Raw genomic sequence first — 16,634 nt, 5'->3', positions numbered from 1 at the left:
AAAATTGACAACACATGCAATCCGGCAATATCACAATTTAATTCCTGCCCTGGGGCATTCTTTACCAACATTTTGATGATGCCTTTGCTCGGATTAGGATTAAAATTTAAGTGTGAAAAAAAACATTTTTTGGGCAGAGCTATAGAAAAAGTTGGTCCAGCTCATGGCTCTACTGATGTGACAACACAAATCAGAGAACTTCGGATTGAAATTGGGCCAACTTCTGACACTATTTTCAAGTGAATATATACACACATATACGTCATATACTCGTATCTGTTAATTTGTGTCTTGAAAATCTCTGTAAGGAGATCAGCTGGTATTACAGATAGATAGAAAAGAAATAATGAGAAGAGTATTTTTCCAAAGAGCGCCACCTACGATGGAGAGAAGTTGACCTTGCTTGACCTAACCTTCCTATCCTAGGCAAAGTACGTTCGTGTTGTACGTGTACATGTTCGCATGTTCTCTACCGGTTTATACTTGGAGATAGAGCAAAATGGAAAATAAGGACAGTTCACCCTCACTAGACACGATATTCAACGAAGCTGGAAAGCTATCAGAGTCAGGAAAGATCTGTGAATCAGAGAAACTTTATTCTCGATTCATTGAACAATTAACTTCCGGGTCTGATACAAACCGACCAGAAATGTAAGTAAATGATACTGAAAACCATAGTTTATTGATTGTATTTAAGAAAACGTCGGTAAGTGTAATTAGATATTACTAGGCACGAAGTGTAGCTACAATGACCATATTACTATCACATCTAAAATCCCGGTCTTCGTCTGTCTTTACCTTATTTTGCATTAATGGGTGATGATCGATGGTTATAAGTCACTGACCTCTGAAAGAAAGAAACCCGATTTGTTCTACTCCTTTGATACATCAATACATACTTTGATATGTCAGTGGGGAGATCTTAGACAAACTTGTATGACTTACCGAAGTGCTATTTTATAACCCAAGTCATGTATAAGACGATAGCTGTAATCAATACAAGTGTACTAAAACGAACAAACAAGACTGACTCAGTCACTGGGATTTGGTTAACACACTATCGTGTCCCTCATATACATCCATGGGTCAATCGAATTTGCTAAAGGCAGACAGAGTCTCAGGTGACTGAGATTTTCCCTCAAGTTGATAGCACGCTATAACTGTAATCAATACAAATATATTGAAGGTAGAAATAACCTCAGGTGAATGGACTTTGCTTTTAAGTCTTTTGTATTTTCTTTCAGAGCTTCCAAGTTGGCATTGGCATATAACAACAGAGGACAACAGAAGTATCTACAAGTAGAATTCAAACGTGCCATTGCAGACTATACACAAGCCATTGAACTTCAAAGTGACCTTGCTATAGCTTTCTACAACAGAGGTCAAATTCACTACAGACTAAGTAAGTTATTGTAAACAGTAAAGACCACTAGATGTAAATGTGATTGGGTAAAGGATCCTGTTGTGTTTATTGTGTCTCTTATTGTTAGCCTAGGGTTCAAATATGTCTATCTTTATGTCATAAACTGTAATATCCCATGAGTAAAACACCAAGCCAACATCATTTGTATCAGTGAAATCATAAGGATTACACGGTATTATTCTTTTGTTCTGGACCAGCCTTTTCTGTATTTCTGCCAGACATCTATTTTTCACTTCTAAATTTGAAGTGGGCCTTTAAAACAAGTAGATGTCATATATTATTTAACTAAATGACCCATTGAGATAATTATTAAGTAACTACACATACTTATTGTTGCCACACTGGGGCACACACACACACTCACACACACACACACACACACACACACACACACACACACACACACACACACATTTACACATATATATAAACATATATATATAAATATATAATATATATATATATATATATATATATATATATATATATATATATATATATATATATATATATATATATATATATATATATATATATATATATATATATATATATATATATATATATATATGTTCATATGTAATGTAATGTATGTACATATTGCAATTTACATGTGTGTGTGTGTGTGTGTGTATGCGTGTGAGGGCAAAAATGTGGAAATGACAATTTTCAGGAAATATAATTTTAATTTTTTCTTTTTTGGTAGGTCGATTTGATGAAGCCATTACAGATTTTCATCACACTTTAAAACTAGAGCCTGGTTTTGAAGAAGTCCAAATTGCTTTGAATGCTGCAATTCAGGATAAAGATGCTTATCTAAAGAGACAACAAGAGAGATCATGATTGGTGTTGGTGAACGACGACGATGACGACGACGACGGCGACGGCGACGACGACGACGACGACGACGACGACGACGACGACGACGATGACGACTGATGACAGCAACAAATGACAATGACCATCTGCTACATTGATTATATCATAAATGAATTGGTAAATCAGGTGAATTATGAAAGAATGGTGCAATAATATGTGTCATCCAATGTGTTCTAAAACAAACTAAAATATGACATGTACAGAATGTCTGGCTGAACATTTTCTTCCGAAATTCCTAGGGGTCTGGTAATATAACTGTGATTGAAATTGTTATTTTAAAGGGAAAAAACATGCTAATTGCCTCAAACACATTGTATTTCAATGTTGATATCTTTAATTATAACTGTTGTCAACACCTTTTATAATTTTTGTAACCCAATATGTTCGTTTCCATGGTAATAAGCCATGTTCACACTCTCACATGGAAAAGTCTGTCTCACTCAACTGAGAGTCTAATGGGATTGTGTTTGTGTAAGGTGACTTTTTGTCTAGTCTCGCTGTCAGACTTCATGACTTTCTTCTCTGTAAGGCACACAAAGTGTGCCCAAGTGACGGATCGTGAGGATTGAGCGACTTGTCACAAAAAGTCACTTCCTGCGGCATCACTGCTCGTGAGGATTGAGTGGCTTGTCACAACAAGTCACTGCACTTCGATGCACCTTACAGAGAGATGAGTGTCACGCAACAATTTACCAGAACATGTCATTGGAGCAGAAACTGTTAAAGACTTTAAAATTGTCTTGGACCAGTATTGGAACACTACAGGGATTATATAGGCTTTTAAGGCTTTTCTCCCTTACTTGCCATGGATGGATGTTACTATGGCAATCATATTAAATCAAATTAAATCATATTAAATCAAATCAAGTCTGGCAGTGAGACTAACCTTTGTCCTGGTCCTGTCACATAACTTTATTGTATAAGTTTTCTTGTTGTGAAGAAGCGTAACGTTATTTGGATAAGGATTGAAATGACAACAATCGTTTAGCAAATATTTGTCCCTCGCTGAAAAAATACAGCTTGTTGTCTTTTGAAAGTTGCCATAGAAATTTATGATTTGTAAATATATATACAACTGAACATCTTTTGGTTCATTTTTTTTTGTTATCCATAATCTCACCATCAAAGATTTTACTTTATGTTTTGTCTTAAAATGTACAAACTTTCAAATGTTTTATCAATAAAATAAAGAATTTTTATTAACTTTGCCATGGCAACAATCTTTGAAATTGTGTGTGCCTACTGTCTGCATGGAAGTTTGCGGCACAGCACAGCCAGCTGTGAAAATGGAACATGTAATTCATAGAGGGCGCCCTACTATTGGCGATCTTAAACTCTACCTTGGGAAATTGGTGATGACGTAGAGGAAAAAAACATCCCCCCCCCCCTAATTTTGATGGATGTTTTATCTACGAATAAATGACTAGTTCCACTTTAAAGATGGTGTATTTATTTGGTCGTTCCTATGGACATAGTAGTGAATACCGGTATTGGGATGATAGATATGGCTCGGATATTGAAGGTCTTTCTTTTCACGATTTTCTAGCAGAGAGAATTGTCGTTGACTTTCTAGCTTCCATATGTCACTAGATTAGAAATCAAACGACATGTCTCTATATGAGTTACTAAGGCATTGTTATGTGTATCTAGATACTTTAGACACACTGCTAGTCCATCAGTGGGCCATCATATTCGAGTTCGGTCACACAGCCTGTGACTCACAAATGTCCGTGCTTCTCTAACACTTGTCTTTGAGAGAAATGACACAGGGAAGATGTAAATGATAAGGGGTTGTAGAAGATAAAACTTAGTACTAGTATATCGCAGTCTGACATCTCCAACTTGGAATACATCATTACATGTATATATGACAGTGTGCAGTTTATTTACATTTAGCTGGACCAGGTGTATATTGAATTAAACCATGCAAGAGGTGTCGAATGGTTATCGATTTTTTTCTGGCATCAGAGAGTCTGTGTACACGACAGTACTAAGTACCTGGTCTAGCCATTTGTCATATGGATGAGAAAAGGGTACTTAGAAAACGTATTTACTGAGTCTAGACAGAATAACGGAGGTTGGTGAATAGGGAAATGTCGGGGTGGGGGGGGGGGGGCTCTATATAACCTAGCCTGAGGCTGTGACGTGCTTTTTCTTAATTTTTTTGATAACCAGAAAATTGTGTCATGTCATTTACATAATTATTACATCCTGATTTCTGATGTGAGATTTATCAGTTACTAGACAGGATTGAATAAGTTATAGTGGTTATAGCAGTTTGAACGACACAAAAATGTTTCAACAGAGAGGTTAACGTTTACACGTTAGAACGCGTACGACTAAGGGAGCATTATCGTACAGGCGTACACGTTATACATTTGTGTTTAGTTACGCGTAGCACAAACGTGAAAAACATTCTAATGTGCAAATGCGCGTAAACATCATCCTCTGTCCAGAAGGCCAAACACATGACTTTGTTTTCTAATTTTGTCGGTATTTTTTGCCACTTTTCCTGCAACTACCCAAATTTACGGAAAACCGAACAATTAGTTTAAAGTTATGCTTCCGAACTTTGATATAAAAATACAAAAAAATGACACAAACTTAAGACGTATTTACAGTTCCGTGTAGACCTCCATTTTGACGTAACATCGTTTGATACAGAACGCCTGGGTTGCTTCGACTACGACGCTAGGCGTATAGAACACACGTAAATACGTAACGCGCATTTAAACCTCTCTAATAAGAAATGAAGGTAACCTCCAAACTGCATAAAGTTATTGACTCCAAAGCAACCCAATGTCCTCCTCTCACACAACTTAAGTCAACAAATATATGCAAGGTAGTACAGGTTAAGTGATCTACATGGTTTACCTTATGATTTATATAAGTTAGGTATCAATATAAGCGGATTTGTTTGTACATCTAATGCGACATATGGTTCGTTGCCCAGGCAACCAGGTGTCGTGGGCACGTTAAAGCTTCAAGAACGTGAAAAAGTGGAAAGTGTCTAGACAAGTAACGTCGTGAAAAATGTGTTGATTTATGTATAGAACAGTTGGTTGCTTGACACTTCCTTTAATGTGTAGAAGTAGTGATGTCGGGCAAGGACGTGGTGTAAAAACGTGCCGGTGTGGGTCAGTGCAAAGCATAGAAATAGGTTCTGAAGTACTAACCGTAATATTGAATGTAACTGAGTGAGCTATTAGTATTACTACTACTGCCTAGAAACCAGCTTGTGTGTGACGTCAATCGAAATTTGATTATTTTAATACCCCCTAGCATACGAAGATTATACAAATTTTAGCCACTTATAATATGGTTAAAACCTTGTGAAGAAACAGCGTATCCAACCGATTCCCCGGGCGTGTTTAGGATTATCCCTTAAATAAAATCAGGCCTTACAGGATGCATTTTCATGATCGACTTGTTTGAGATTTCCGGTATTTTGTTACCAAAAAAAGTGTTTTGTTACCAAGGACAAGGACGCATACGCGATGATCATGTGTTCATTCTGTTTCAAATTTCTGGACTCCTATTAGACGTGTGTTGTCGTGACGTATAATGGCCTGGGTATAAATCCTATATTTTCCGTCCGAACCCTTTCAACTTTGCTTGTGCTTGGTATACGATATAGGTAATTTTTGAAATCTTGCGACAGTAATACTAAGGGTCAAGAAAATCAAAAGAGATTTTGACTCGAAAAGAATGTTATGTCTAAAAATTGTCAAGAAGAAGTACATACACCCTAAAAGATTATATAGTTTGGCTCAATCGATGAAAGTACAAAACACTGTAATAGAAAGAATTCAAATGTTATTGTTACAGGACATGTTAAGACAATAGAATATTACCTCGCTGTAAGCTGAAAGTCAAAATAACCGTTTCCCGTTATGATAAGTAAAGGTCACACAAAGGTCACGAAAGCAATCCGTTTTGAATTACTCATCGATCAATAATTCGAATATTTGATTGGACGGTCAATGTTACAATCATTGTCTTTTGAGTTAGTCTTGGCCATCATGGCATATTGACCTTGGATCTGTTGTTACGTCATAGGTAAATCATAACGATTTATGAAACCAGTTTAATTAAAGTGGCCATATGGATGAGAATTTGGTATTTATTTTGGATTTTTATATGATAAAACAACTTCACTGTGTTTTTATACTTGAAAAAATAATGTGAAATAATATATACCAAGTCCATGTTCGCAACTCAATACATTGCAAAAAGGTGGAAAAAGTGTAAAAAGTTTGTTATTGTACGTACGATAACAAACATTTTATGCATTGTTTAATGTTTTGCAGGTTATTGAGTTATGAACATAGACTTAGTATATGTTATTTCACATTATTTTTTCAAGTAGAAAAACATAGTGAAGCTGTTTTATCAAATACAAATCCAAAATAAATACCAAATTCTCATCCATATGGCCACTTTAATACAGTTTTAATGAAATAAACTCCTAGCACAGAGAGGATAGTATTTAGGTCGTGAGAGCTTCATCAAACATAATGACGTTTCTTTTAATATAAGACAGATTAAGCTAACATTACAAATGGGACAGTAAAGTTTAATATATCATTTTCTAATAGGATTTCGTCATTGGGTATTATTGTGTAATCGGATTGAATCTTCTATCCCTTAACATATAGATGTTTCCTAGTTCTGACTGCATACATTATGTGTGTTACTACTTGTTTTTAAACTTGTCCAAACGAAATCTAAAGAGAGATAGAAAAATATGTATCAGTGTACACGACTACGATAGTCTACGATCTACCTCGTAAAAAGTCCTCCTTCTCATCGTCTTCAAGCCCCCACCCCCACCCACCACCACCACAAACATCACCACCACCACCACCACCACCACCACCACCAGCACCTCCTCCCCCTTATCCTCCTCTGCCTCCACCGCCACTGCCACCGCCCTCGTCGTCGTCGTCGTCGTCGTCGTCGTCACCACCATCATCATCATCATCATCATCATCATCATCATCATCATCATCCTCTTCCTCCTCCCCTCCTCCTCCTCCTCCTCCTCCTCATCATCATCATCATCATCATCATCATCATCATCATCATCATCCTCGTCGTTATTATCATTAGATCCCCCCCACACACACACACGCACACACAAATCAGATTAAACAGCAAACTGTGATGACTCCTGTCTATCGAATCACGAAAGCAATTATACTGGTAAATTGGTAAAACAACACTTCGTAATACTTGCGTTATTTCACTATCATAACAAGGAAAATGATATACAGTTTGTGTATAACCAATCTATGATAACATCATTAACAAAACTGATGAGAAGATATTGAGACATTCCTGTCATAGGACACCATTTTAGACATAGTTTCATAGTTTCTATTAAACGAAACTGAATCATTCAATAGATGGGACACTGGAGTTGGGGGGGGGGGGTCCTGTATCTGTCATAAAGATCAACATGTCGGTTATTGAGATAATAACTTATTGAATTTAAATAACAGACAGACAGACTGGCTGACAGACAGACAGACAGACAGACGGACGGACGGACGTACGGACGGACGGACAGACGGACAAACACAGACAGACAGACAGACAGACAGACAGACAGACAGACAGACAGACAGACAGACAGACAGACAGGCAGGCAGGCAGGCAGGCAGGCAGGCAGGCAGGCAAGCGGACGGACGGACGGACGGACAGACAGACAGACAGACAGACAGACAGACAGACAGACAGACAGACAGACAGACAGACAGGCCTACTTAGAGAAGACGACAGAATGTAGCTTATAGATCCCTATACTTTGATACATACAACTTTAAAGGCCAAATAGGTAGGCGTTTCAGTTCCAGTAAGTACAAATCACGCAGACACAATATATATCCCAAGAGATAGAGTTATTGCATTGCAACTAACCCTTCAATTATTTCAGTAATGTATATAGTTCACCGTGGTTTTCAATTACAAACATGGAAAGTTTTTATTTCCTAATTATAGAATGTGGTACGAGGGTTGCAGCTGCTTCCGTCTCAATCAAAATTTAATATGGTATCTTATAGACTATATCATCGTGTGCGTAGCTCTTCGAATTCATCTTCATTACATTTTTATAATCATGGAATTTTCCGACTTTGATCTTATCATTCACAATCATTAGTAAAACAAATTGTAATTTATATTACATCATCTGGTGAGAACATTACATACAGAGATAAAAGTTGAATATTTTGACTTAGGCCTACTGCTGTGGAAACCAAGCTATAGGCAAACGAAAGACATACACACTTTAAAAATGACACGCAGCAGACTACACAAGCGATAGTCCCGCTTGCAGACCGTGCATGGTACTAGAATACTGACATGACCCTCAACACAGAAAGAGAAGGGAGGGACAATAGGGAACTTGCAAACCCGCCATGTTGAATGTTGCATCATGGGAAATGTGATAATAAACACTAATCAATTAGTATCGTAAACAATAATGTTACAATGTTTGTAACCACAAATAATCAATTCATGGTTACCCTGACAATTGTGGGAGGTTTATTTTATCAGTAGCTCCAGATTAAGTATTACAATAACCACAGATAATCCCACAGTCCTTCGCGTCTGAGCATGCTTAGTCTGGATTGCAAGTTCCCTATTGTCAAAATCGAGACCTGAATTACTCCGTCTGCACGCAGGACTACACAAGTGAATGACAGTGCATTTTCGCAAACCAGAGCAATTATTTCTTCTGGAACACTTCGAAATAACATACCTCTTGACGATGCGTTTTGGACGTAAAAGAGGCTGTGGTTTTGGACGGTACCGTAAAGAGGTCTGTAGGCTGCGTCGAGGGTTTTTACATATATGTGCCGAGGTTTAAAAGCAAACAAATAGTTTTTTTTAAACACGGGTCTTTGTTGTTGTTTTTTTTGCACACACAACTTTTGTCTTTATCAACCATCACCAGCTAGTGAAGCGACGACTAGAGCCGGATCCATTAGCAGAATGAAAACTTTGCATAATACATCATATATAAACGATTCGGTGATATAAATTTAGTATATATATGTGTACAAACAGATTGGGGGAAACCAATACTATGCTATCAATTTTACTAATAACGTCAGAAGATTCAACGGAAATACGCGTGCCAACACTAATTTTACACTAGAATAGCTTATGTAGATGTTATATAAGTATGTTCTTACAAAAAAAAAGAACAGCTAATGCCATTTTACAGTAGAAGTCCTCTTACAATTGACCACAATATTGACACAATTTCAAGATTATAACACGGAATTTAGGTCAGCCTATACATTCAAGTGGCCCAAGCTGAGTTAATAAACTTAGTACTCAAGTGACATAAAAACCATCGATCAAACTTTTGTTGTCGAATGTTAATGTCGTCGTCAATGCCTGCTTTTGCTAGTGTCGTCTGGCATTATTAGAACAGTTGAATTTGGGATTTACTCAACATTTTTATGCGTAAGAAAAATTACGTCATCAGTTCAGTCAGTTGCAAGTGATGTAAAAGTATGCTTTAGTAAGTAAAATGCTATGAGTAACTTTTGAATATGTAACAAAAATGCACACCGAAACTCAGATTGTACGTAAGTACGAATCGAATAGAACATATGTGGGGGAACTGATTTGTTTACAACAATTTTGGAGGCAACATATCGGCCACATTTTCTGATATAAAAGCGTTACAAAGGAAGTTATCACTTTACGTTTTGGTTTGATCGACATTTAACTGACTTAAAAAAGAAAAACGATTTGTGAATCGATATAATACGACTACTTTCAAATTGTTAACTTTGTTTACTTTAATACATTCATGTGACACCCCGGGCATGCAACAATTACAATAAGCACTGAATTATCTCTTCCGAATGAGTTTTCTGATGTTTACACGGAATAACATAGATGACCCCCGGGAGACTATTAAATTATACCTAATAGCCTAGCTAATGGTCGTCTTGTAGGTCCTTAGGGCTTCCTTAGATAACAGTTCGGAGAAGCGAATGGTTAGTGCTGAGGAAACAGACACTTGACCAGAATTACACAAATTACAACGTTGTAGAAATCGACACCAAAGAACGCTAAAAATCGAATTAACTTCACCGACTTCGGAAACACATAAAAGTGGATCTGATATATTCCTTCGCAAACACTCACTCTTAGAGTGTAGTAGTCTACTTGAACACAGAACCGATCGATTCGTTAATTATCTCGACCTTGTTGTACTAATAGAAAGATATAGACGTGGCGTACTCGAAGTATCTTTTGTAGCTCCCTAGTCCTGATATAGCGCCATGCATGATACGTGTAAAGACATCGGGAATAGACTGATCCATGCACATCTTTCGACCTTAAGCCATACAAGAAAGTCGCATAATATGAACAGATCTAGAACCCACTATCACATAAAGTTATTTGTAAATGGCGTATTACAGTAGAATGAACCCTGGCCTTGGGGACCAATTCCCCTGAAGATGAAAGTTCGTTGAAACTGGAAAGGTTTTGTTATTCAAGTTTATTCCTGGTTGTACAAATATTTACCAGTCTGTCGTCTTGTTTTCAAGGAAATTGGCAACATTTAGTTTCCCATACAGACAATATTCAGTGACCATGTTGGATTTTAAAACATGACTGCTTGAGAATGAAGTAAAGTGAGCTTTTTTCTTAATAAATGAACAGTAAACTATCAGATTCTTATTTGAAGGACACATACAAATTGACAGATGTATTTTTACTGGCAAATATTAAAACGAAAACCATGTAATTTAAACAGAAACTCATCTGGTTTGACAAGGGTTAGGCCCAAAGAGAGAGAAAGAATTGTTTCAACGCACGCATCACTTAAATACCCTCGCGTCGGTCTTTTTTTTTCGTGTTTGTCCAGCCCATCCAAACTCCAGATCCGGGGGAGAAACACAAAAATAGCCCTCCATACTTCAGTGAAGACAACTGCAGAGCCAATCATGAACAAGCAAATGACGTCTGCCCCACATACACACTTGCTCTAAAGTACTAAATAAAAAGAACAGTAACTGCCATAAATAGTAGATTGAGTGTGACGGGTTTGTTGAGAATAAAAAAAAATGCGTCGTCGCACCATTTAGACAACCTGTCCTGACCAGAAACACTTTTTTTTTGTCTTATACTATCATTGCAATATTTCATTGCGGAAATCTTACAATATTGCTATATTCTATAGTCTGGCTTGACGTTTCTATAACTTTTTCTACATTTTTTGAGTGAACTACCATTACGTCATCAGGCAGTTTCCAAATCGGTGTAACATGATGGTCTCACATATATAGAAAATGTAGCAATGTTGGTAAAGTGTTTGTCCAGTTTGATTAAAAAAATGTAACAATGTTAGTAAGTACAATGTCAAGCTAGGATACAAAGTAGCAAAATGTAATACATGTATACTGTCGAGCGAGACGTTTGAAAATAGCATTATCAGTAGAATTATTTGTTGTTGAGCCAGACCTAGACTGTCAACAGTCGTCTTGACTTTTTTTGTAATTTATATTTAATACCATTTTTGTTGATGAAATATAATTAAAACATGATATGCGATGTATAGATTCGATGAAATCAAGATTACATTTATGTGTGCCAATGCTCAGTGAGTAGCTCGCGTTCTATATAGAATGTGCACTGTACATGCTGATTATTATATCGCATGTTATAGGTTATGAATACACATAATTAGTAATAAATAAATAAATATTTCAGATTTTTTAAATGAATACCACAAACTTTAATCTGTGTCTGAATACAGACTAAACCAGACCATGAAAGGTAACAATGTTAGTAAGGTGTTTCTAGTGCGAGACGTAAAAGAAACATCGTGTCGCGACATTTAAACTCGACGGTCTCTCTAATTTGGTAGTATATCGTAATAGCGCAAAACATTCATTTTCATTTCCAAAAGAAAATTACATTAGTGCGATAGTAGCGCACACATATATACACCTAAGAAACACTTTAGAAGGATCAGTATAAACTAATAGGGTATTGCAAAATAGATTAAAAGTTATTTATGGATGAAAATCATGACACTTTTACTAGCGGCAATTTGATTATAAGAAAAGTTGTGATCAATTCATTTGAGGATGCCTGTAAAACCTTATTAGTGGTTATTGTGTGTTTGCATATTATATTTATGATGGCAAATTTATATTAGTTGTACACTATCACCTACTTTGCTTTTATGTGAAACATAACAAACGGAAAATCGTATATAACGGATAGCCTGACAAACAGGACAACAGCATGCGTATTAAGTTTTAGCTCTTAAATACTTCAAAGGGGAAACAAGGGTATCTGGGCTGGTTTAATTTTAGCTGCATTTCTTTATACTAAGGGGGACAACGAAAAGTCATTTTCAGCAATTATTCATGACAAGACCTCTCTTAGACTTAAAATATGGCTTGAACGAGGCTCGCTACTGGTGGGGGGGGGGGGGCAGGCATTAGGGGATATAAACAAAGTTAAGAGTTTCATGCCCAGAGAACTCTTGCCTCGACAGTGCAGTGCTGAAGCAATCGTTTCGTTATAAAATATGGCTTGAACGAGGCTCGCCACAACATTAGGGGTAGCTTTATGCCCACAGAACTCCGGCAATCGTTTCAAGGAGTGTGAACTGCCTAACTTTACTCTCACATCCCATGCTGACGCCTCACTACAGTCAACTGCAGAGCTCTGCTAAGTCAGGTTATACCCAACTTTTTACAGACTCGCGCAATGCAGGATTGTTGAAAACGTGTTTATGAAAATAAGACTTACTTGCAGACAGTCCTGTAAAAACCAGAATCTTTAATATCCCCTGGTTATGATGCCATTTAGTTAGATAAGTAACAGTGACAGATTAGTTGTCATGGGAACAGTGGGGTATCTATAGCAACCATCACATTCTTCCGTTTACAGAGTTGAGCTATTTCTGATTGATGTAGGATTATTTTTCAGTTGAACGACAACCACTTTTGACAGAAAATTATATATCCGTTGTAATAGTTATGCAAATAGTAGTTGTCTCCATTAAATTGTTACAGTAAGCTTTACTAGTTATCATTCTGGAAAAAAATCATGACTTTTTTTCTGTGAGTACAAAATTCCTGTCACACTGCGTTGTTTTTAATCATTTTTTGTCTAAAATAAACAATCGTCTTAAAACCCTTGACCTCTCTACGACATTCGCTCGTATTATTTTGCGTTCGGACAGCGAAAAAATGTGCTTTACATTGCGATAATGAAAACCAACAACAACATATCAACACATTAATGGTCTGGATTTGGTGCCATAACCAGATAACAACTTGATGACAGATAGTATCTTGAGTACAGATGAAAACAATTAGATAGCAGAACATATTTTCCATTTTTCATTTCAGTCATTGGTTTTATTTATGCGGAAAGGGTTTTTAAAATAGCCTGTATTTGCCTTCAGCAGTACTTGATTGGTACTAGTGAGGCTTTGAGACTAATGTACGGGTCAACATGACACGTAGTGATTGTAATGTGTCTACAGGGGTATAATCTATCCAGTGCTACAATGTGAACAACACAACTAAGAAAATAATGGATAGACGTGAATACTTTAAGAAAGGAAAGGATATTTAGATTCTTAATAGCCTTAAGTATGTTGAGGCCCTCAATACATCTTAAATAGGTTTTACATATCATCAGTTTAAGTACATGCTCAGAGAGATGAGAAAATCCTCCTCGCACAACCACACAATACATGCATGCATACATACATACATACATACATACATACATACATACATACATACATACATACATACATACATACACACACACACATACATACATACATACATACATACATACATACACACACACACACATACATACATACATACATACATACATACATACATACATACATACATACACACATATGTAGTCATAATATGTATTCAACACTACAGGACAGAAGTCATGTCCACTACAGTAGCCATCTACGTCTTACGATTGTTTATTTCAAATTCTGAGAATTGGTTATATTACATACTGTGCACACAAATAGAAGAGCGGAAATTTATCAATGCTAACTTACAAAGGGAGAATAGCAACATGATAGTGTTTGTTTTGTATGTTTGTTCATTCCATGATATTTTTGTGTGCAAAATATGTGTTTATTACTTTATCCGAGCTCAAGTGTAATTGCTTCCGTAGTCTGTATACCGAGATCATTATCATATATATTGGAAGCAGGAAATAAGTGATGTTTTCTATTGACACCAATTCCTTAGTATTTGTCTTTAGTCAGTCACAAGTTACAGATTAAAAAAAGATAGTTGATTTACTTTCTTCTTTCACCCTTCAACGCGTATTCACATTTTTATTTCACGACATGAAACTTTGAAAGGAAACTCTGTCTTTTTCTTTTAGTACCTTGTTTAATCTCTATATCCATATATAACATTTTACTGTATCATGAGCCGATGGCCTTGAAGTATTGAATTCATAGATCCACGTTGCTCGTCATAGTGGGAAGGAGTTACAGAGGTTGTCTTGTCTCTTCGAGTCGATAACGAGAACAAAATATATATAGTTATTCCTGTGCAAGCATGTTTTTACTCTGTGTGTGTGTGTATGTGTATGTGTGTCTGTGTGTCTGTCTCTGTCTGTGTGTGTGTGAGTGTGTGTGTGTGTGTCTGTGTGTGTGTCTGTCTGTCTGTCTGTCTGTCTGTCTGTCTGTCTGTGTGCCTGTGTGTATGTATGTATGTATGTATGTATGTATGTATGTATGTATGTATGTATGTATATATGTGTCTGTGTCTGTGTCCGTGTCCGTGTCCGTGTCCGTGTCCGTGTGTGTGTGTGTGTGTGTGTGTGTGTGTGTGTGTGTGTGTGTGTGTGTGTGTGTGTGTAACCATTTCAAAAGAACACAGTTGTGTTTCATAAAGATTCTTTTTATTCAAATAAAGAATTTTTAAAAAAAAAACCTTGGCGATGACCTTAAACGCGATAGCGTACCTGTAGACTTGTGAACGGCTATCGCTACACTATTCCGCTATCCACAGTGACATTTTTTATGTTTTAATTTGGGCTAGGCTATAAATGCGAACCAAACTATGTGTTTTAAAAGTATGAAAATTAATGGCGACTATGGATAGTTGTTCATGTTCTTTTTTAGAACTGTATAACCAATGACATAGTGCGTGTTGTCGTGATGTAGAACGACCAGGAAATAAATACAGTATATTTTGTTCGAACGGTGTGTACTCGTTACCTCATGGATTTTTTATTCTTTTTTGGGTGACTATTTCTTATGTTGTGGATTGGTAACGCTACAAATATATAAACACCCTTTCAAAAGTTTAGTACATTGTAAAAAGTGAGACCGATATTACTTGTTTTTTCTTAACGCAAGACTTTTTCTCTAAACAAGTGATACACGTAAATGTTTTATAGCTCACCACTTTCTTAAATCACATTTCGTGTTTTTGTATTCCGATCACGTGATCAGGTGTTGTTTAGTCGATAATCTGTCGTAGGTTGTTAAATTTTCATGTACAGCCACAGCTGGTAATTACATACACGAGATACTGGGGGGTTTCGTGACTCACTATGAATACAGATTGTTTAGCTAGAACAGATACACTCACAGTATTCCTTTAAATAGTCGAGTCGACAAACATGTTTACAAGTACTCAACTCAACTCAAGTGGCAAGGGTTATCGAAAAGTGAAAAAAAATACTTCTAATCAACAAACTGTAGCTACGTCAAAGCGTAGTCATCCTGTAAGAATTTCTCTTTAACTTTGATTAGTTTAAAAATGAATCTAATTTTGAGCTAATGTTGTAATAGTTGTCCCTTCTATCAACAGAAAAACAAGAATACAGTTAACTAAAGAATGTTGCTACACTTAACGATGGCCTTATTCATCTCGCAATCGACCCTGTATTTTTTTAATCTAAAAAAAGAGATTTTTAATTTTAAAATGACGCCCTCTATGTCGAGATTAGTAAAAACACAATGTCAATAAGACTTAACAACCTTTAAAAGACCCTAACATCAACTGGTGCCATACTCTCTGTTTGTCAACACCCTGCACGATAGTTAACATGTTTTATCAAAACAGCAACTGCAGAATTAACAACAACTTCATACTGACAAATAATAATGAAAATGTACGTGAAAAAACATGCACGTGATTCAGCAAACCAAATTTCACACATAATCTGTTAACCTCTCGTAAAAAATAATATAATATTAGTTTAGACTTTTGTAATCATCGTAGATTGTTACTAGGAATATTTCTGTCCATTTTTTTGTCTGTCTGTCTGTCTG

The 16,634-nt window shown here is 36.4% G+C and overlaps 1 protein-coding gene across 1 annotated transcript; it reads left to right on the top strand.

Moving 5' to 3' along the window:
- Positions 1 to 415: 415 nt before the first annotated feature.
- On the top strand, positions 416 to 3,416 carry LOC144444792 (uncharacterized). Its single transcript, XM_078134330.1, has 3 exons — positions 416 to 651; positions 1,245 to 1,402; positions 2,130 to 3,416. The coding sequence occupies exons 1-3, from the start codon at positions 500 to 502 to the stop codon at positions 2,264 to 2,266; spliced, it is 447 nt and encodes a 148-aa protein (XP_077990456.1). The 5' UTR covers positions 416 to 499; the 3' UTR covers positions 2,267 to 3,416.
- Positions 3,417 to 16,634: the final 13,218 nt, after the last annotated feature.

Source organism: Glandiceps talaboti, chromosome 13 (genome assembly GCF_964340395.1).
Source record: "Glandiceps talaboti chromosome 13, keGlaTala1.1, whole genome shotgun sequence".
NCBI lineage: Eukaryota > Metazoa > Hemichordata > Enteropneusta > Spengelidae > Glandiceps > Glandiceps talaboti.
Note: the sequence above shows the minus strand (reverse complement) of the source record. Positions and strands in the feature narration are given on the sequence as shown.